At 43.4% G+C, this 22,887-nt stretch overlaps 1 protein-coding gene across 10 annotated transcripts in view; it reads left to right on the plus strand.

The window, feature by feature from the left end:
* rap1gapb (RAP1 GTPase activating protein b) overlaps positions 1–22,885 on the plus strand; it is a 56,080-nt gene extending 33,195 nt beyond the window's left edge. For 3 of the 10 annotated variants that reach the window (XM_077014227.1, XM_077014225.1, XM_077014220.1), the window contains 22 exons: positions 7,893–7,989; positions 11,994–12,041; positions 12,502–12,540; positions 12,641–12,829; positions 13,476–13,579; positions 14,531–14,609; positions 14,700–14,753; positions 14,845–14,928; positions 15,014–15,114; positions 15,401–15,530; positions 16,776–16,931; positions 17,180–17,251; positions 17,537–17,623; positions 17,813–17,959; positions 18,123–18,254; positions 19,007–19,116; positions 19,197–19,316; positions 19,536–19,677; positions 19,938–20,043; positions 20,228–20,289; positions 20,425–20,472; positions 20,820–22,885. In XM_077014227.1, the coding sequence (XP_076870342.1) occupies positions 12,003–12,041; positions 12,502–12,540; positions 12,641–12,829; positions 13,476–13,579; positions 14,531–14,609; positions 14,700–14,753; positions 14,845–14,928; positions 15,014–15,114; positions 15,401–15,530; positions 16,776–16,931; positions 17,180–17,251; positions 17,537–17,623; positions 17,813–17,959; positions 18,123–18,254; positions 19,007–19,116; positions 19,197–19,316; positions 19,536–19,677; positions 19,938–20,043; positions 20,228–20,289; positions 20,425–20,433 (1,962 nt within the window). In that variant the 5' untranslated portion in view covers positions 7,893–7,989; positions 11,994–12,002 and the 3' untranslated portion in view covers positions 20,434–20,472; positions 20,820–22,885. Of the gene's footprint in view, positions 1–2,476; positions 2,717–2,769; positions 2,786–3,623; positions 3,701–7,892; positions 7,990–9,480; positions 10,490–11,522; positions 11,559–11,993; positions 12,042–12,093; positions 12,361–12,501; positions 12,541–12,640; positions 12,830–13,475; positions 13,580–14,530; positions 14,610–14,699; positions 14,754–14,844; positions 14,929–15,013; positions 15,115–15,400; positions 15,531–16,775; positions 16,932–17,179; positions 17,252–17,536; positions 17,624–17,812; positions 17,960–18,122; positions 18,255–19,006; positions 19,117–19,196; positions 19,317–19,535; positions 19,678–19,937; positions 20,044–20,227; positions 20,290–20,424; positions 20,473–20,819 lie in introns of those variants that run through there. The other 7 variants (XM_077014224.1, XM_077014222.1, XM_077014228.1 and 4 more) reach the window with 7 other exon arrangements.
* The last annotated feature ends 2 nt before the right edge of the window (positions 22,886–22,887 follow it).

Genomic DNA, 22,887 nt, shown 5'->3' on the forward strand with positions numbered 1-22,887 from the left:
CAGGAGCAGAGGTCTGCACTTCTGGGTATTGAAGCCACAATGCAGCCCTGAATGTCGAAATCACTGGTACTTAATGTATGCCATAATAACAAAACCACAGCCAAAGTCCAGATGCCAGAAAATACATGTTGAGTTTAAGACCACACAAACCTGAGTCTCAGGGTTTTTTATTGATGGGTTGTGCATGCATGTGAGAAACATGTTGAATAAACCTGCATCTCAATAACAAAAACCTAAGAATTAGGAACTGAGTTGAAGACATCTGTGCTAGACATGATCTAGTGAGAACACTGAACTAGTTCTCCAAGGCTTGCTTTTATTGTTGAGTTTTGCTAATATTGTGTAAACCAAGGAGTTAATATTACTGCATATGACACTGTTGATGTATGAAGATGCAGAATGGCGTTACCAACCAGCTACACCGTGGCTCAGATTTGATGCTTATGTCATGTGTTTTAAAGAAGTTGACCACTGGTGATGTCACTACAGTCTGAGCTCGGCATTATGAGTCTGTAAAACTCCTATTGGCCCCTTACACTGAGAATACTGTTGTATCCTTATAGCAGCTGTCTCTGTGTGTGGGGACACTTCACTACAGTGAATATGATGGATGATCCAGTACTCCTGATATCATTGCTGTATGAAATGTTTCACTCTGTACCTGAACGATGAAGATCATTATGACTGAGCTGGAGTCTCTGCGTCCTGCGCCTGGTACAGACAGCAACACGAAGGCTTGAATGAGTTGTGATGCCTGTTTAATGCTGGACGACAGTGGGGCTGGTATTTAGGTGTGATTGGGAATGAACAACTGGTTCCTTTTCTCATCCATAACCGGTTCTTTCAGATGGTTCTCCCCATGCGAATGCATTAGAGGGAGTGCTAGATGCACGGTAGCTGGTTACAGTGAGATGGTTGCTGGTGCTGGAAGCATACGGCCAAGTGACCCGAACGGTCAGCTGTATCAGAACATGCAGCTCATTAAAGAACTTCAGCAGTATGTTGAGAGATGTTATGTAATCAGTATTATTCTTCCACTGAGTTCATTTTACCTGGTGTGTGTGTTTGTGTGTGTGTGTGTGTGTGTGTGTGTATGTCTGTGTGTGTGTGTGTGTGTGTGTGTGTGTGTGTGTGTTTGTGTGTGTAGCAGGCAGAGAGAAATGATGCAGCAGGTGGTGAATACACCATGTCAGTATCTCATCAGAACACAAGAACCACAATACAGCGCAAATTGTCATTATCTTTAGATACAGTTGTGTCAGGTCAGCAATTTCATAGATGGTGAACATTCTTGTTTTTAAAATCTATTAAAGGAAATAATAACTTTGATTAAAATTCTGCTTGCATGGAGTTGCATGTCACTGTTTATGAGATGCTGGCCTTGTGTTTACTCTTAAGCTACTGTGTAATGAAGAGTAGTGGTTTTCATGTGGTTAATACTGTTAATAGATCTAAGCCTATCCAGACAGACCCTGTATTTTAATTATAGTAAAGTCTCACAGCTGAGACATTTTGTTCTGAGAGAAACCAGCCTAGTGTGTGCAGCAGAAGATCATTCATTTATGTTCTTATGGAATTGAATTTCAGACATAAATCCAAAGCTGGTGGGTATCTGAGATGTTCAAGAGGACATCAGTGACTCCGAGGAGAGAGAGCTTACTAGACACTTGTAATCACCTTTAGCTCACCTTAAGTCTTATCAAAACAAAACCCAAGTAGCAGCTTTTAACCCAAGAAAGGGTGTAAATAGATCCAAATTTACAAGAAGAAAAGCAGACTGGACCCATCTTCCATCAGCTGGAGTTCATACCTCATTACCTTGTTCAATTACTGCTAAAAGAGGGGGCTGGGTGAAAATACCCCAGGGGTGGGGGGTGGCTTGTGTGTGTGCCTGTGTCTCTGCCTGAGGCTGAGTGTATTTTTGTGGGAGAGAGAAAGTGAGAATTATTTTTAAAACTCTTTTTCATTTTGTCACCATCACCAATAATTATTTGTGTGTTAGAATAATTATTTGCATTACTACATGAAATTATTGCTTAGCGTGTTTGATGAAGTGGCATTCACACAATTGACCTGCCAAAAAGGTTAACAAGGTTGTTTCAAGGTTGTTTCAGCCTTCCAACTAGCATGATTTGGGCTTTATTAGACCCGATTTTAGAGCACTTATAATAAATGATCTGGCAGTGGAAAATGCCTTAGCTATTTGATTTATCCGAACTATACAGCCATAATTGAACTTGACATTTTTAAAAGAGCATTAGCATAATTTACTTTTAATAACTTTAAATGTTTTTCTTAGTCTGGGATTAATTCAGATTAGTTTCCATTGCCAATGGTTGTTAAGGGGAAGATTTCATTAACTTTTTTTGTCATGGGGCCTTCAGGGCAGGGTTGTGTTTGTCCACCTGAGACCAGTTCCTGACGCGCTCGCCCTAGGTGACGTTTACAGCCGTTAAGGGACAAAACCTGAAAACAGGTTTGGCCTCTCTGTCCCTCACTGCCAAGGGAAACCGGCAACAAACAAAGAGCCCAGCGATCAGCTGAGCCGGCGTGGCTGAGGTTCGGGGAGGAGAGAGCGAGAGGAACCGCATTGCCCCATCTGGCGAGGAGCACCTCGGCCCAGGGACACACCGGAGGAGATGCTGCGTCCCAGCAGGAAGACCAGCAGGAGACTGGGCCTGCCTGGACTTCTGCTGCTTCAAGCACATCACCTGTGGTGAGAGTGGAGGAGGTGCACACACAGGAGTCGGGTTACGGAGCTCGCAGAGGAAGCGTTGGCTTGGGCGTAAGCAAATCTCTCAGTGGAGCAGTGATGTGTTAGGTGTGGACGGCCACCTTTTAGCAGTGCTTGTAGCTTTGGTTAATGTTTTAGAATTGAAGGAGAGAAGATTGTTAATTGTACGTATTTCTGTTGCCTCTGAAATATCTTGATATATAGAACTTGAATGCTGTGATTTCTGTGGGAAAAACAAAGGCTGTTGGAAATGGCATGTTGTCCTGTGACTGTAGATCTCTTCAGATGCTATTTTAATGTGGCAGTTCAGAGCCCTGGGAACAAGATGGGCTCTACGGCCAGTAAGCCTAAAGTAGATTAGAGCACTGAGTAGTCCTTGGTTTGTAGTGCTTTTAAAAGTACTCATACTTGTTTGAATAGCAAGCGCGCACACACACACACACACACACACACACACACACACTCACCCCCCTACACATACAAAGACACACTAACAGAGACACAAGTACACACATGTACATGCTCACGTACACACAAATGCATGCATTCACACACACACACACACACACACACACACACACACACATGCACACACACACACACTACAAACTACAAAACAGACACACACTAGCACAGCACAAGGAAGACAGGCGTAAATAGTACTCACTTGACAGGGTTAATATTGCCAGATGCAACATGAAACAGGATAGTGAAATCCTTTAAGAAAGAAATATGAGCACTTACTAGATAATATTAATTCATAATGAGACTGTCTCAAAGGGAGACAGCAGACAAGGAAGAAGTAGGAGGAGACTGAGTGCCTGGGAGAGAGAGAGAGAGAGAGAGAGAGAGAGAGAGTAGGGGAGAAAAAGACCATTCTGCAGTCACCTGTTCTTTAGGTGCTCTGGCAGCAAGCAGCATAACAGATTGCTCAACACTGATTTGTGTGCTCTGCTCAGCTACGGAGTAAGTGATCCTCTCTCTCTCTCTCTCTTCCTACACCCTCCCTGTCTGTGATAAGATCAGCTGTTAGGACTCAGGACTGCAGTGTTTTATACTGTTAGAGGAGGCTCAGATCAATCAGACAGCAGAATTGCAGTAGTGAAGAGTAAGATGAGTAATGGTGCTGTGTGGTCTTTTGACAGGCATGCTTTATAAATGAAATGGAAGTTTGTTGTAATTTTTCTGGATATCTTAGTGGAAGTGTGTGTGTGCGCGTGTGTGTGTGTGTGTGTGTGTGTGTGTGTGTGTGTGTGTGTGTGTGTGTGTGTGTGTGTGTGTGCGTGCGTGCGTGTGTGTGTGTGTGTGCATGTTTGTATGAGAAACCTATACATACACCAATACATAAACCAAACAAGGAATTCATTCATGTGCACTTCTTAACTTTTCTAAGAGGTCCCAGTATAGTTTCATTTGGCCTCTGGTGCAGTGATTGTGTGCTTCTCTTTCTCTCTCTCTCTCACACACACACACACACACACACACACACACACACACACACACACAGCTCAATCTCTGAGCCTGCTCAGGTAGCTCATTGCTAATTCATTCAAACACAGGGCGATTCATTTGTATGAGCAGGTGCCTGTGCTTTGCATGCTGTGTGTAGTGTAAAAGGCTCTGTGAACCTTCTGTGCTCTTTTCTTCCTCTTTCTTTATGTCCATCATATGATTGTATCTGTAACATTAGAATAGAGGAATACATTGAGAAGTGCATTAGTGCATTAAAACACAAAGAAACATTATGTTGATTGATGTATGTTAATCTTATGGGTTAGAAAATATACATACACACACACACACACACACACACACACACACACACACACACACACACACACACACACACACACACATGCACACATATCGGTCTTTGTGTGTGTGTGTGTGTCTAGCCCCAGCTGTCTTCAAGAAGTTGTTCCACTCTCTTGTCTGTCTGCCTCTGCTGGCAGCATCTGGTGGCCAGGGGAGAGCAAGTACCCACAACTGAAGTGCATTTAGCTTTACATACATACAGAGAGAGAGAGAGAGAGAGAGAGAGAGAGAGAGATAGTGGTAAAATACATCTTACACTGAGAGAGAGCAGTAGAAGGCACCCAACATTGAATAAGAGAAAGCAGCTGAGTTTTAGAGATTTGTGATGATTTGACGTGACGGAAGAAAATTTGAACCTGAGCTTCCTAACTTATCTTCACTTATATTGTCACTATAGTGTGGCCTTTTTGTCCATATGATAGAATTTCCTGCCAATCCAGGCTTGACATATTCCAAACATACGTTCACTCTCTTTTGTCAAATCTGCTTGATTTTACATTCTCTGTAAACTGATTATTTGTGACACTTGAAATGTCTTCCCTTTGAACAGTGTCACAGTGTCACAGTGTCACAGTTCCTTCTTACAGTGTATACTCTACACTGATACAATATCTTGTAGTAATTATATTATGCCTTGGCAGGATTGTTGTTTTTGTAGACTGGCAAAGGTCTGTTGACCTCACTTGTATGGTGTAACTGATGTGTCAAACATCAAGGAAGTACTAGCTAAATCAGTCTGTTTTTTCCCCACGTTTGCACATCCTGAGGTGAAGAATGTTTGATTTGCAGCTGGAATGCAACTAAAAAGGGTTTTACTGAGTCATTTGGTTTCATTTGTTTCATGTTAATTGATCTGACCCATCATTTATTTACACTGAGCTTTTGATTTCTGCTTCGAATCATTTTGCCTGCGTGCTTAATAAACAGTGAGGTGGGGTTATGAAAACCGACCACATTTACTAGCCATGCTGAACCACACATTTTGTGGACTTGAATATAAGGGGAGATGTCATTGGTTCAGTATTGGCTGGTAACAGCACAGTGCACTGCACCAGTGCAGTGATGGGTGAAATAATGCGTCTGGAATGAACCCCTGAGTCCAGGCCCTGGCTAATAATAGAGCGGCCTGACAGCACAAGTCAGGCAAAAGAGATTCTGGGCTAATTCTGCCACCCAGCTGCTTGTTCTAAACCCCCCCCCCCCCCACCCATTGTAAGCCTGAAGTTTCTATTCACATGTATATTATACTGTACTATATGTTCAGAAGTATAGACTGGGTTGTAAACACCAACTTCTGTATCTTGCCTGAGTTTGTTTCAGCTGAAAATATGATGAGTTTGCAACATTTTTAGGGACAAGATAACCAGTGTAAAGCAGAACATAGAAATAAGCAGTATTGCACTGTGAACCCATATCAGTTAATCAACTTAACTGTAATATGTCTTGTTTTCAAAAAATTGACAGTACTTTTTGATGATGTTCTAATGAAATATTCTCAATAATTATCGACCTATATCTAACCTTCCTTATCTTGGCAAAATCCTTGAAAAGGTTGTGTCATCTGGGGTTGAATGACTGTTAAAGCAAACTGAATAAATTATACTTTTCTGTCTGGTTTCTGAGCACTCCACTGAAACACTGAAACAGCACTAATTTATGTCAGAATGATCTGAGATTTTATAAAGATGTGAGCAAACTCTCAGTCCTTTTTCTGCTGGATTTATGCGCTGCTTTTGTCACTCATGAAATTCTTCTTGATCGACTCCAGAACTGGGTAGGCCTTAGTCTTAGACTGGTTTAGTTCTTATGTAAATGCACGCAATTACTATGTGGCATTCATTACTCCACACATCAAAAAATAACTTGCGGGGTCCCCCAAGCATCAATTCTCAGACCTTTATTTTTCAACCTCTATATGCTTCCGTTAACTCATAACATGATATTGGTTATCATCAATATGCAGATGGCACTTATCTTTACAGTTCTTTAGAACCTGAAGCCCTAAAAATCAGTTACCTCACTGTTTGAATGCATAGGTGATATACAAACATGGATGTCCAACAATTTCTTGCAGCTAAATAAAGAGATGACATAGATTCTTGTTCTTGGAAGTGATTTACAAATAAAATGATGTTCAGATGTGTTTAAATCAAAGACATCTGAAGGACAAACAATATGTTAAGAACTTGGGTGTCATGTTTGATAATGAGCTTAGCTTTAAATCACACATGACTACATGCAGGACAGCTTACATTCGTCTTCGGGATATCGCTAAGGTCCGAGACATGCACTCTCCACTGATGCTGAGAATCTTGCCCATGCATTTATCACATCAAGGCTAGATTACTGTAACACTATCAGCTCTCCGAAAGAGGTAGATTTCATACCTGCAGTGCAGCAGGTTCAGAATGCTGTTGCAAGTGTCCTGACCCACAGGAAAAAGAGGGATCATATTATATCCACACTCCATTCACTGCACTGGTTACCTGTCAGTTTTAGAATAGAGTTTAAGGTTCTAGTGATGGTTTTTAAATGTATTCATGGTCTCTTTACCTTAGTGAAATGATTGTTAGGTATGTTCCAGTCAGGTCCTTGGGATATCTTCTTGTAATTCCTAAAACCTGGTTAAAGATGGAGCTCAGAGACATTTAATCCATGTGCAGCTTCAAGAAGAGGCTCAAAACCCTCCTGTTTAGATCTGCGTTTCTTTACAGAATTTCTATGACTTTAACATTTTATTAATGTTTCTCATTTTATTTTAATCATAATTACATACAATTGCATTTTTGTTTGTTTTCTTCTGTAACGCGTGGATGAGGATACAAGCACCACGACGGTTACGTTGTACATAGAACGTTTAATGGACAATTGACGTGTAAGCTCCGTGCGGAGAGTAAGCGCGAATAGACAGACACGAAACTTTAGACAAAGACGAGCACAAGACATTGCACGAATGCACATTAAGTAGGTGTTGAACACATACCCTCGTGATCTCGAGACAAGGCACTGGTGTGACTACGAACACGCTCACAGACAACCCACACCCATGGAACTACAAATATGGACATAACGGCACGCAGACGACATAACGACACGCTCACAGGGAAGGGTCCGGAGCTGTGACCATGACATCTTCTATTTATTTTAATACTTTAAAATACATGAACATCTTTAAATTAAAAAAAAATTATTTAAATTTGATCCTGATTTTTAAAAAATGTCTATAAATTGTATGTAAAGCACTTTGAGTTGCATGTATCTGTGAAAGGTGCTACATAAATAAAGATTATTATTATTATTATTATTGTTAAATTACACATGATGTTTGTTTGCTTGTCCCCAGGAATAAAGATGGCAGATTCCTCCGACTACCTGACACGTTAGAGCCTTCTCTGCTGGCCCCCTCGCTGCTCCTGTCCCCTGGTCCAGTGCTTCTGAAGGTAGAACATGGCCCCTCGGTCCTCTGTCCCCCTCGGTCCTCTGTCCCCCCCCCAGTCCTCTGTCCCCTCAGCCTCTGGGCCTCTTTCCTCCGCTCTATGCTGTGGCTTGGCTGCTTGTTTCGTGTGCATGTTCTTCAACTGGTCCATTTGTGCAGCAGCAGTGTCACCACTGATATGATGGAATAGTATTCTCCCCTGCCCCTCCCCCTTCCTCTGCCTATCCCCTCCCCCTGCCCCTTCCTCTGCCTATCCCCTCCCCCTGCCCCTCCCCCTTCCTCTGCCTATCCCCTCCCCCTGCCCCTTCCTCTGCCTACTCCCCTCCCCCTGCCCCTCCCCCTTCCTCTGCCTACCCCCCTCCCCCTGCCCCTCCCCCTTCCTCTGCCTATCCCCTCCCCCTACTACTACCCACATCTTCTTTTCCTTTTATGAATGGAAATATAGTCAGATCCCTTCCTTCTTGTTTTCTTTTTCTCTGAAAACTGTTCTGTCATTGTCACTATGTCCACTTCCTCTCTTCCTCTCTCTTTAATCTTTGACGTGTGCTTCTTGCTGACGGAGTTGTGTTGCCATCCAGGTCTGTGCTAGCCCCAAGCAAGTAACTGCCACCATAACATCACAGTGACGTCTAGAACCCAAAACGACAGGCAGTGCACACAGCAAATACAGTATATGTATCTGTTGCTGCGACTTTTTTTTTTAAACATACACTTTTCTCACAGAGAAAGTATGACTCCTCTATAGGTAGCTGTGGATATAAGGCTTGCAGTGTCCATCAGAGAGCTCTTTCTGCCCTTCAGATGGTCAATAATTGAACCTTCACAGACTGTTGGCCCACATGGTTATTTCCGTTTCCTCATTTGTCCCAGTGAAAAAAAGCCAGGTTGGTTTTCTAAGGCTCTCGACGGGGTGGTGTTGAGCACGCCATCTTTGTAAGCTGCAGGCAGATCTTTTGTTCCTGTGCTCTCCTCTGCGAGACCTCCTCTCCTCCATTAACTCCTGAGTGCTCCTTTATCCCACCATCAATGCCTCCCCCATCCACCAGCTCCATTAACATTCGCGCGGCTGGACACTCCAAGGACACGTTTAGGGCTGTGGCGTAACCATTACTTGGTCCTTGTGGACGTTTAAACAGCAGTGACTCTTGGTTTATTACCGATGGAGTTAATTATAAGGCAAAATCATAAAGATTTGTACAGTTGCAGTTACAATATGCTTTTCATTTCGTGTGATTGTTGTGGATCCTCTAAAGCAGTGCTAACCAAGCCGATAGCTCAGATTTCCAGTGAGTGGTTCTTATGTTCATAATTTAGATATGGTCAGTGAAATAAGATATTATGAAAAACGTGTCACATAATACACTATACTAGTCTGCTCATTGTAATTATGGAATATGATTTGCTCTGAACAGCAGGTATTAGTCAGTGCCCATTGGTAAGCCTCCATGGGGTCTATATGTTTTTTTTTTCTTTTTGACTGTGCTATTACTTTAAAAGCTCCTTAAACTAATCCTAGAAGCAGTTGTACCTAGCTTGAAGCACATTGATTTCTAGCAATTGTAAATTACTGAGGGGGAGTTTCTATAACACACTTCAATATGCTTTGTTATAATGTATTAATGTGCTGATCTTAAAGCTGACATCAGTAATGTTATGGTATGGAACCTGAAATCATGGGTATTTGCTTTGCACCTCATATATGATCATATTTGCTCTGGTGCTAATGGTGCATGTATTCATGACCTGTGAAGGAACAGGATGTTGCATTGTCATTCTAAACTTGTGTAAGTTTCTATCCACTGGCACTACAGTGTTCCTGATATCACATATATAGTGCAATGATTAATGTTGGTTTTGGCTTTTTGGTAGAGGGGGAGTTTGTCTTCTCTAGAAGAGACAGTGCTTAAAAGCATACGTTTTTCCAACTCATTTGTCAAAAGCAACAACACTTCCTGGAGAGAAGTATTCACTTCCTTGAGAGAAATCTGTATTATAAAGTATATAAAATAAAGGATAAAATATATTAAATAAAGCAAGCAATTCAACCATCCGAGTTGCCCAAACACATGTAAAACAAGCACAAGGATGCAAGGGTTGCAGAATTACAGTAATTAATTGTGAAATATTACAATTGTAATATTGCAATATTTTGCAATTTGCAATGATGGTGTGAAGCATCGAAAAATGACATTTGGGGAAGTAGGAGCAGTTTGAGGAAGTAATAGTCGTCACCCTCGAGGTACGCACTGGAGACACTGTTCTCAAACGGCTCAGTGGACACACATGCCCGTGAGGTTCAGCCTGCCAGGTCCAGCCCGCCAGGTCCAGCCCGCCAGGTCCAGCCCGCCAGGTCCAGCCCGTCAGGTCCAGCCCGTCAGGTTCAGTGTTCGTTGGGCACTCTCCCTTAGTGTGGATGCCAGCCAGACTCCATCATGGCCAGGAGGTCTTTCATGTACCACAGTCCCACTCATGCTGCTGTATGTCAACACAGGCGGCACAGCGATGTGAGTAAAAATACATTTATTCACACTGGGAATATGTGTGACGAGCCAGTGTGTGTGTGTGTGTGTGTGTGTGTGTGTGTGTGTGTGTGTGTGTGTGTGTGTGTGTGTGAGTGTGTGTGTGAGTGACCATTTAACAAAAGCTTGGGGCAGTATTATTCAGTTGCCTAATGGCTTATATAATATTGGTCAAAGACTAGAGACTCTGAGTGATGCTGCTTTTGCAAGATGCTGAACAGGTTGGTGGACAAGCAGGTCACCTGCGAGTGTGAGTGTGTGTGTGAGTGTGTGTGTGAGTGTGTGTGTAACGTGTTGAGTCATAGCTTTCACTTCATGTTGAGGCTATTTCAGTCATTTATAATGGTCATTAAATTGTTTCACAAAATGTGATTTTGTGATTCTGCATAATAGCACACAACACCAGTGTGTGTGTGTGTGTGTGTGTGTGTGTGTGTGTGTGTGTGTGTGTGTGTGTGTGGTTGCAGCTGAATCAGCTCACATTAAGGAGAAGCAGAGCTTCACAGTTTCACAATTTGTCATACCATAAGCTAAGATCATTAGCATTTCGGGAATTTGCAAGAAGAGTGTTGGGGGATTTCCACCCGAACACATCATATCCAGTTCTGAGAGTTTCTCTCAGCTTGCCAGGAGTGGGCAGCGTGGGCAGCGTGGGCAGCTCTGGTCATCTCCTGACCTGCTTCTACTCTACATGTGTGGGCTGCAGCTGTAGTTTCACTGCCAGTCCTCTGCATGCCCAGCTGCTTAGTGGCACGTGAAACGGTGCTGTTTCACACCATTCATCTCCTATATGGACCAATAGAGGCGAAGTGAGACAGAATGTCTGGTTTGACTGAGAGACTCTGGGATGGTGCTTTGTTGATTAAAATGCAATGCAATATCCCCAGAGTTGCATGGAGAATTATTCGGAGCAGCCCACTGCTCCCGATAAGATATGGAAAATACAACTCCTACCTTATTTTTCTGTTCCTCTCTCTCTCACTCTCTCTCTCTCCCTCTCTCCATGTTTCTCTCTTAGACTTCAGATTTATTTGCGATGATCGAGCGGATGCAGGTGAGCTGATTGCAATCGCTCCTCCTCACACCCCCGGATGAAGGAGGTGGAAACACCCATTCGTTCCTTCACTGACTCTTACACTTGTACTAGCCTGGCTGGCGACCCCCTGCGTAGCTGCTCTGAGCGTGCTCTCCCCTTCCCCTCTCTCTCTTTCCGCATGTCTACATGTAGTGCTTCTCTCTAGGCGCTTGCCAATTGAGGCTGTGTGGTCTGTGCTAATGCCTACATAATGTCTCAGCAGTAGCCTTTGTTAATTCCTTTATCTTCCATGAAGATGAAATCTGCTAAGCGGATATTTCCACAGCCCTGTTTAGCGAATCATGTTGATTTCAGAAGAAAATGTTTTGATTGCCCTATTTCAAATTCCTTGGGGGGGGAGTTTGGTGTCGTGTGTGGTGTGAGGAGTGTGTGATGATGTTTTCATCTCTACAGAACAGCAGAATGGATGAACAAAGGTGCACGCTTCCTCCTCCTCTCAAAGTACGCGCACTCACACACACGTGCATGTGTCCACACACACACACACACACACACACACACACACACACACACACACACACACACACGCACACACACACACACACACACACACGCACACACCTGCAGATTATGCACACGTCACTTTTTTCCTGAACGTGTCTTCAGTGTCTTCAGACAGTGGCATCTAACCTCAGGCAGCAGCTGTGTAGCACATGGGTTTACAGCCATTATAGTCCGCCATCTGCTTGTGACTGCACCCCTTGTGCTGCTCTGTTCTGTGCTTTGAGGATCACACATCAAACACTTCAGTGCCCAAAGGGTATGATAGGGAGAACTCATCATGTTCACTGGACCCACTGTAATCAGAGTCTCGCGCTGGGTCATTGGCTTCTATTTTAAATTAAATTGTGCTTGTTTTAATCACGTTTTATTAACTCTAACTGTATTTTTCGGTCTGTAGACAGAAGAGGACTATATTCCTTATCCAAGTGTTCATGAGGTGAACAAGACACATTAATAATGTCACACAGTGGACAGCCTGAAAAGAGGTTTTTCTAAAAAACTCACCCAAAGCTCTTTCACCGCATTTCACCCGACAGGTGCTGGGGCGGACGGCCCCATTTCCGCTCATTCTGCTGCCCCAGTTTGGGGGTTACTGGATCGAGGGCACCAATCATGACCTTGGTACTGCCCCTGCTCCGGAAGAGCCACCCCCATGTCCCGCCTCCCAGATTAAATTGGAAAGTAACAGTACAGCTAAGATCTACAGGAAACACTTCCTGGGCAAGGTGAGATCAGGATCTCATGATCTTCTGATGCGTTGAGGTGTGCATGATTAAAGAACCTACATTAGTATTCATGAAATTTAGAGGCTTTAAAGCTTAATTTCCAGATGTCTGAATTAATTGTAAGAATTGTAACTAGACAAATTTTAGAATGACATCTCTGACTTATCACTTAAAAACCATATGTTATAGAATTTTGAACTTATATGCAAATCAAGAGATTGAAGGGATGTGGAGAATGTTGTAAAGTGCATGCATGTCTTTAGACAAGAAATGGAACCCAACGGTGGTTTCATTGGACTTATTTGGGAAGTGAGTATTTTCTGTAGCTGAAATGATGTAAGAGGTCAAGATATATTTCTCCAGACAATAAAAATAGGATCAAAAACAAAGATCTGATTTTGGGGGAAATTTCTTTTAACATTATAAAGTAAAAATACAGACGTGTTGCATTTGATGGGGCAGGAGCTACAATAAATCCTGTATATATCTGGAGGCAGCAGTCATGTGTGGAGGCTTCCCACCGAGGTAGAAAGAAAGAAAGAGCGCCAGAGTAATTTTCTGTAGGAGTGTACCGGTGTTAATCTGAGTGTGTGTGTGTGTGTGTGTGTGTGTGTGTGTGCACATGTGGCGCTATCTCTTCCTGCAGGAGCACTTTAATTATTACTCTATGGACAGCACACTGAGCCACCTTGTGTTCTCCATCAAGTATGATGTGATCGGGGACCAAGAGCACCTCCGTTTACTACTTAGGTAAGGTACACACACACACACACACACACACACACACACACACACACACACACACACACACACACACACACACAGACAGACAAACAATCACATCCCTGTTTCTTAACATCTCTTTTCTCCACTCATCCCTCTTTCATTCGCACTTTCTCTGATCTGTTCATCATTCCACTCCTCTCTGACTCATCCTCCTCTCTCTCACATTTCTGAACCCTTTGTCCTGGACTCTTTCATGTAAATAGTTCTCCCTCCTCACACCTTTTCCTCTTATTTCCCTTATTTCTTTTGTTATTCTGGATTTAGTCAGTTATGTAAAAATAGTTGAGGTAAAAACTGTATTGATAGCAAGTAAGATAAAGACTGGTACTTTCTAGAGATCTTTGTGGCAATATTGAACAAAGCTTCAGTTTTTACCTGGAGCATAAGGAGCTGCAATTCTAATTACAGTAGTGATAGAGGCAGGCTACCTACCTGAACCTGCTCAGAAATGCCTACACATTCCACTTGGTCCTTTAATGTCTCGCGAGAACAAGGTAGAGCTCATGTGGAAAATGCCTGCATAGTCTCTGCACAGTGCACAGTAGGTTAATTGACAATAGTACTTTCTCTCTGTCCAGTCATCACTCTGCCAGGTTCAAATCACCATAATTAACACATTGAAGCCATCTGCCTGTCTGTCTCTCCCAGCACCCCCCCACCCTCCATCTTCTTCATCTTGCTTTCTATTTCAGCCCCATTTTTTCACTTAACCCCCCTCAACACCATAATCTCTTTGCAGAAGCTCTTTATTCTGTGAATGTAAGGTTTAGTTTAACATGCTGGTTTCAAGATACCGGCACCTCTCAAAATATGTGTCTGTTTCTGCCATTCGTACCTTAAGAGTCCTATTTTATGCTGTAAACAAATAAGAACATGCTAATTCCTGTTAAATAGGAATGACTCTAACTCTTTTAGGTCAAAGTTCAAAACCCACCATGATGTGATACCCATTTCCTGTCTGACTGAGTTTCCCAACGTGGTGCAGATGGCAAAGGTAGGACTTCACCCCAAGAGCTCATTGTAAGACCTCTCGTGACTGCTGAAGTGGTCAATCATCCGATGTGACGGTGTTTATTTCTTTAAGCTGGTGTGTGAAGAGGTGAACGTGGACAGGTTTTACCCAGTGCTCTACCCAAAGGTAAACCAAATCCACACTGCTTATTTCTAACGTACCTCACCGCTGCTAAATCAGCTCCAACCTGATAATCATCATCAATGGGCTACCACAGGCATCCAGACTCATCGTAACCTTTGATGAACATGTCATAAGCAACAACTTCAAGTTTGGAGTCGTCTACCAGAAGTTTGGGCAGGTAAATGCTGACTAGTTCTTTCCTTGCAGTATGAGAAGCCAGAACTGGTTTGTTCAGACTGTGAATAAGTCCATCTCTCCTACAGACAACAGAAGAGGAGCTCTTTGGGAACAGTGAGGAGAGCCCAGCCTTCACTGAATTCCTCGACTTTTTGGGGCAGAAGATTGTACTGCATGATTTTAAAGGGTAAACACTTTTAAGGACAAAGTATCCATAGAGCTTGTGACTTTTTTTCAAAAAGTAAATTATTTCAATTTTAGAGTAATATAGCATTTTAATAGCATTGTGTTTTATAGCTTTCTAAATATGTAATCAATTTATTTTGCCACACTTTCAGACTACTAGTCTGTTATTGAATGTCTGTTTTATTAACACAGTCTGTGTTAATGAACAGCAAGGACAAAACAGCAAGCTCTCCTCTTGGTCAGCAGAGGTTAAAGTTCATATATGAAAGGTCCTTTCTCCCCCACAGATTCCGAGGTGGTCTAGACGTCACCCACGGCCAGACTGGGACTGAGTCGGTCTACCACAATTTCCACAACAAGGAGATCATGTTCCACGTGTCCACCAAGCTGCCCTACACAGAAGGGGACCTACAGCAGGTAAAGTCATATTGTACCTGTCATATTGTCTGTCAAGCATGTGTGTCTTTTCCCCACTGGGAAAATAGTTATCAGCAAGATTTAGGGCAGGTGCCACACACAACATATCTGATTTGTACAGCCAGACTTTGAATCAGTCACAGGTGACCACTCAAGAAACACTAAGAACAACATTAGTTTGAGCTATTGTCTAGAGGTATTGCTGTTGTTGTTATTATTGTTGATTTATCATCATCATCGTTATTATTTGTCTTGCAACAGTTTGCACCACATTCTTGGGATGAGAGTTCCCCAGTACCTGCGGGGTTAGAGAATCTTCGGCTTTGTGTCGTGGCAGAGAACCCTCCATATGCTTGGTTAATTAGCAAGCATACCACGTCCCACAGTGTCAAGCAACAGGGTGTTGCAGGCCATCTGTTTGGGCACCTTCTATCTGATTACTCAGAGCAAACATCGCCGGCCACTTTGTCACAGTGGCTATGCTAGCCTCCCAGCAAATGCACTGGTCACTGTAGATCTTCAGTTTTAAGTTAAGCAGAAGTATAGTCACCTCACCCGTTGCTATGGAGCACACAGCACTGCTAATCACATAACGCCCGGTGTTGCGTGGTAGATTGCGTGTGCAGTGCAGGAAGGATACTAGTGTCTGGGCTCCACGTGGTTCTTTGGACTGCTGTCATTTACTAGAGCACTGCTTACATAACCTAGTCTATGGGGCACTGGCATCATCCTCATAGACTTCATTTAGTTTGTTGATGAAGTGCTGGCTCAGGCAACAGTAACTCTGACTGCCGTTATTGCTGAAAGGATAAGGCTGTGGTTGTATTAGGGCTTGTCCCTAAGACATAAACACAGGCATTAAAGTGGAGAACACAGGGTTTAGGCTTCCCAACAGCCACACGTAACCTCAGTTTGAGTAGTTTGACCTCAGAGGTGCAAAAAAGGGTCAATATTGGCATTATGTCTTGCAATCACATATAGAAAACTCAGGGCAGAGCAGGACAGAGCTAGCATTTAAACTTGTGTGGCTTTCAGAGTATGTAGTCAAGCCAGATATTTTCACTGTCTGCTGTTTCAGAAAGAAGTACCCAGGTTTACCGAATCATTAGTCAACACAAGCAATCTATCTTGGCTCCTGATATGATCATCTGATACTGAAACTGATCCTCAAAGTTGACTTCCACTTTTTAGCACTATGAAACACAGTACTGGAAATGTGAGAGTCCCACTGTGTTCTGGTTTCAGCTGCAGAAGAAGAGACACATAGGGAATGACATTGTGGCCATCGTGTTTCAAGAAGAAAACACGCCGTTTGTGCCAGATATGATCGCGTCCAATTTTCTGCACGCTTACGTGGTGGTGCAGGTGGAGAACGCTTGCAGTGACAACGTCCTTTACAAGGTGACGACCCATCTGTGTCTCACTTCACTGCGTATCTGGAGATGGTGTTTATATGCCGGGGGTTATTACTGCCCCGGAGTTGTATTCATTCATCAATTTTTATCCCATTTTCCGGTGTAACATGATATACTGCAGTCATATTGGTGAATTAATGGTGTAACGTGACATACTGCAGTCATATTGGTGAATTAATGGTGTAACGTGACATACTGCAGTCATATTGGTGAATTAATGGTGTTTTATTGCAGGTGTCAGTAACAGCGAGAGATGATGTGCCCTTCTTTGGACCCCCGCTACCAGATCCAGCCATATTCAGAAAGGTGAGAACCACATCAAACACACACACACACACACACACACACACACACACACACACACACACACACACACACACACACGCTCACACACACACGCTCACACACACACACACGCTCACACACACACACACGCTCACACGCACACACACGCTCACACACACACACACGCTTACACACACACACACACACACACACACACACACACACACACACACACACACACACACACACACTCCCACAGGGAGAAGCTGACTGAATGCTACACATTTCACTCTCTTCTTTGCCTAGAGTCCAGAGTTCCACGAGTTTCTTCTCACAAAGCTCATCAATGCTGAGTATTCCTGCTATAAGGCAGACAAATTTGCCAAGCTGGAGGTGAGGTCACAAGCCTGTGTGCTTGACAGAGAGTTTACTGTGTTTTGTGGTGCTATTTTCTTGTTTATAGACAACAATTTTATGTTTATGAGTGTGTATGAGGGAGTAAACTACTGCACTGTGTGTGTGTGTGTGTGTGTGTGTGTGTGTGTGTGTGTTTGTGTGTGTGTGTGTGTGTTTTGGATGCAGGAAAGAACACGCTCAGCACTGCTGGAGACTCTGTATGAAGAGCTGCATGTGAACAGCCAGTGCATGATGGGATTGGGTGGAGACGAGGATAAACTAGAGAACGGTGGGGGAGGGGGAGGGGGAGGCGGCTTCTTTGAGTCCTTCAAGGTAAGTTTAGCCTGTATGTGAGGAAGTGACAGGACGTTTCACTTGTTCCTCATCTCCTGCTCTTCACTTGCAGATTCATCTGCCCTGCACTTTCTGTTGTGGTAGAGTCTTGTGGTAATCTCACCGTGTGTGTGTGTGTGTGTGTGTGTTTCCCTCTGTGCAGAGGGTCATTCGGAGTAGAAGCCAGTCTATGGATGCTATGGGCCTGAGCAATAAGAAGCCACACACGGTCTCCACCAGCCACAGTGGCAGCTTCACTCACAATCCCCCAGACGTCCCCAAAACACCAGGCATCGTGAGTATTCCTTCTACAGTGATTTACATGCAGTTGGACAGTACAATGTGCCTAAAAACATGATCTGCATAACCCTGGGAGCAATCTGGAAAACAGACTACCTCTGCACGTCCTAACTGATTTTTTTCAGTTTACACACACCTTCAGTTCACTAACAAACCAGAACAAAATGCCAGGCTGGTTCTACTGACACAGCTCCACGTGGCTGGGTCATATTCTCACCCACAAGCTGTGCCCTCTCCCAATCTGACGCCCGCTCTGAAATAGCCAGAGTTCTGTGGGAATCTTCCCAAAAAGAACCACTTTGATGTCCAGCGAGCACACGGCGAGCCAGCCGGACCTCGTGCCCTCTGCGGTCTGCCGTGCGCGGTCCAGGTGGTGGGGTCCGCGCCCCTGACGCCCGGCCTGGCGCGCTGACCGTCACTGAGCCTGGACGCAAAGCAGCGCAGCACACAGCTGATCCGGAACCGGGTGGAGGCCAGCGTGGCAGATGGAGTTCCCCATGGAGCCTTTCCCTCTCCTAGCTCTCCTGCCCACTACAGGCCCCGGGGCAGCATGGCATCAAACGCCACGGCAAGGCTTAGGCAATCTGATTGAAGTCAGATCTGAGTTTCCATATCTTTAATATTAGGATTATGGATTAGCCGTTAGGATTATTGCACTAATATCACATATGAAAATGGATCTGTGCTCCGTGAGTTTTAATCTCCAGCACAAAAATATGTGAGTAATTGCTGATTTCTCAACCGCAGTCTTTGATCATTCCTGGAAAGAGTCCCACCAGGAAGAAATCTGGACCGTTCAGCTCCCGCCGGAGCAGTGCCATCGGCATTGAGAACATCCAGGAGGTGCAGGAGCGGAGGTAGGATCCCCCCCCCCCCCCCCGTGAAAAACCACTTACCCCAATAGACAGGACCTAACGCTGCAATCTTATTGGTCCAGCAGTCGGGAGGTGTCGCCCAGCACGCAGAGGACACCTGACAGTGGCCACGCCTCCCAGGAACCCAGGTCTGACAACTCATCCAGCCACAGCTCACCTGAGATGCCCACGACCAGGACAAGGTGAACAAGAGCATACACAAGAAAAGGGGGTATTGCTTGGTGACGTTTATATATCTGTTGTTTATCGCCATTAGATGTTTGCTTATTGTTGGTACGGTCTATTGTAATAATTCAGTATTGGCTGCATTTATTGCATGAAGCTTTTTAGTGGCCATTAATGTGTGTGTGTGTGTGTGTGTGTGTGTGTGTGTGTGTGTGTGTGCGTGTGTGCGTGTGCAGTTCGGCACTCTGCTGTAGAGCGGCCTCCATCCCGGAGTCTAACGACCTGTCCCGCTCCTCGTCCAACGCCAGCAGCTTCACCAGTGTGGTGGAGGAGAATGAGAATGAGCAGCAGGTCACAGAGGAGCACGACCCAGGCCCGGTATCCACCCCCACCCGCTCCATCACCCCCACACCACACCCGTGCAGCTGCAACCTCACCCTCGTTACACCGAGCAGATCAGCTCCGTTCATCACAGCCACCTGATAGATAGATAGATAGATAGATAGATAGATAGATAGATAGATAGATAGATAGATAGATAGATAGATGGATGGATGGATGGATGGATGGATGGATGGATGCTGTCTAATGTACCAGTGTAGCGTGGTGTGAAGAGTGACCCGTGTGCTTGGCTTCAGGAGAACCTGCCGTCTGCCAGAGCCTCTCACAAACGAGACTCCTTCACGTACAGCAGCAGCTGGATGGAGGAGAACGTGGGGAGTGCCAGACATGGACGTACGCCAGGTCTCTACAACACACACACACACACACACACACACACACACACACACACACACACACACACACACACACACACATACACACGCGCAGATTATGCCTGATGAAGTGATGTACTATGTTGATTGCACTTGCTGTGGAATACACAGGACTGTCGTCTGGTTGATCTGACCACTGTGTGATTTCACAGCCCCCTCTCGACAGCTGTCTGACCCCATTCGGCCAAAAACAGAGAGACAACATTCTGCTTCGGTGAGATTTTTTTCACAGTCACTTTGTGAGTTGATTGATAGCGAATTTGTTCTGGACAATTAACTGTAACTGTGTCCTACACGTACGCTACAGTAATTTAATTCAAAACATGATTCATTTTGTCTGTGTGTACAGAATTGCTAGATTCACTCCTCACATTACTTACTGGATGTCCATCAGCAGGTTTGACTGTTTTTTATACATATGTGTGTGTTTGTATGTGTGTGTGTGTGTGTGTGTGTGTGTGTGTGTGTTAGTACTAAATGTGTACTTATTGTTGCACTACATTCATTTTTTAATTATGTTTAACTATCATGTTTAACTATCGTTATAGACTTTGCATATTCTATATAGCATCTTAATATCACTGATTTATCTATCGGCGATATTTTGATGGCAATTTATACTTATAATCCATGTATATAAATGTAAATATATATTTATAAGCCATTTGCTGACCAGTGAAACCTAAATCAGTACATGTATTGCCAAACATAACTAATGTTTTTCTTTCCACACCGTGTTGGCAGCTCCCCCTAGTGGAGACTCAGTGTGTGCTCATCTTGGGTCATCCCGAGGCGAAGTGAAGAGGGAGAGCTGATCGTCATAGCACCCCACACCTGGGCACGTGTGACCTGGAGACCCCACACCATTTTAAAGACACGCCCACTTTCGTCTGCATCACGCGACTGAAAATGCAATCAAGCCTTATGGCGGCAGCAGGTCACAGAACCCACCCTTTGTGCAGGCGCCATGGTAACAACGTGAGGTTTATTATACAGCGTCTCTCTGTTATAGCATCTCACAGTTACGCCTGCTGGTTCTCCAGCAAAGGGTGGTGTGGCCTTGACCAGGGGGTTAAGATTTTGCACTCTTTCTTTTTTCCTTCAGTCTATCTCTGTCTCTCTCTCTCTCTCTCACACACACACACACACACTGCATTAGACATCCTTTTTTGGTAGCTCGGATTTTGTTTTTTGTTTGTGGGTTATTTATTTATTTATTGGTGAGAGTGAAAGGCAGATATAACCCTGTCCGTTAGAGCTCTCTGTAGTCTTACACACACAACGAAGCTCCACACGAGAACCCAGAACTTCTCACGTGTTCTTGGTGCCCCAGCTCACGTGAGCACACGTGAGCACACGCAGCACCGGAACACTTGACTTGGGTGTAGAGTTTTAATTTTTATCAGCTGTAAGTTTTGTGTTTGTCAGTTACGAGTAAACATGTTGGTAACTGAATATTGATGTTATGTGTTGTTACTGACTGTCGAACTATTCTGCTGCTGGTGTTGCTTGCTCGAGCAATTTCAGATCTTCTCAAATGAACCGACTTGTGGCAGAATTCATAAATCTGTCAGGTGAAGTCTAGGTGTAAAACATTATACACCATATGCTTTTATTTATTGTTTTCCAAGTATTGGTATGTGTTCATTTGAAGTGCACTTCAGTCTGCATAGCTCAACGTTTGTAGTAAATATTTTTGTGTTGAAGTGTTCAGGCTTTGAGATTTTTGATGGATTTGATGGATGGTTCAAGAGAGCACAACTAGCTGCTCTAATTTCATTGCATTTTGTCGTTTTTTTTTTTTTAGCATTTTTGCATCCCACTCAAGGTTGGACTTATTCACTGTGCTGTCTACTCTGAGCACTGACGCTGCCTATTTCAGCTTTACCTGTGCAATGTCTGAACAAGACTGCCTCCTGTCAGAGGAACCAGAGAACCAGGAAGCTGTTTGAATGTAAATAATGGAGGAGTCTGGTTACCTGTTAAATATCCCATAATAGAAACATAAAACAGAAGGGTTTAAAAATACTTAACTAGACAAAAAACTGTTATTTATATGAAATTATTTAATCTAAACTGCTGTTTTGATTCCACTTTTGTTATTTGCCTGACTTTTTTTTGCAATTTTTCATGACTTTTTCGACTATTGAGCAGTTGTATTTATCTTCAGTAACATTTCTCTTTCTTTCATATTATATAATTTATAATTTTAATCTATGAAATAAAACATAAATGCCCCTTTTTATTAATGGTACTTGGTGAATGGTTACAGAACATTTTTCCCAGAAAGTGTTTGGTTCCAATTCATTTGGAAGTAATATTTACTACTTGTACATTTTGCTAAAATGTACTACAGAATTTGTTTTTTAAATGTGAGTGCAGTTTGAGAGAAAAGGAATGTGTGTCATAGGATTTTACACATTACAAGACTTGCATGTCTGTTTTGCCAACTCCATTTAAGTGGTAAAATAAGAGAAAGGTGTGACCTCCGGTGGTAGGGACTTGTTACTACATGTTATATTCATCCTTGGTCAAACGTATTGTATGGCTGAACATACAACAATAACATTTGAGAACAAATGCATTCTAAGCAGAGAAATATTAATTTTTCAGCACATGTCAACACTCAAGTGCTTAGAGTGGTTACTGTATATATGGCATTTCTGCTTTTGTAAGGAAAAAGTCATGCATCATAAAGGTGAAAGATTTGTGCAATGTTCTTATTAATTTATTGAGTTCTTCAGTGTAAACTGAAGGATCTGTGTGTTATACTGTATGTTTTGGTTAATTAAAACAACAACAAACAAGCATT

Source organism: Brachyhypopomus gauderio, chromosome 8 (assembly GCF_052324685.1).
Source record: "Brachyhypopomus gauderio isolate BG-103 chromosome 8, BGAUD_0.2, whole genome shotgun sequence".
Classification (NCBI taxonomy): Eukaryota; Metazoa; Chordata; class Actinopteri; order Gymnotiformes; family Hypopomidae; genus Brachyhypopomus; species Brachyhypopomus gauderio.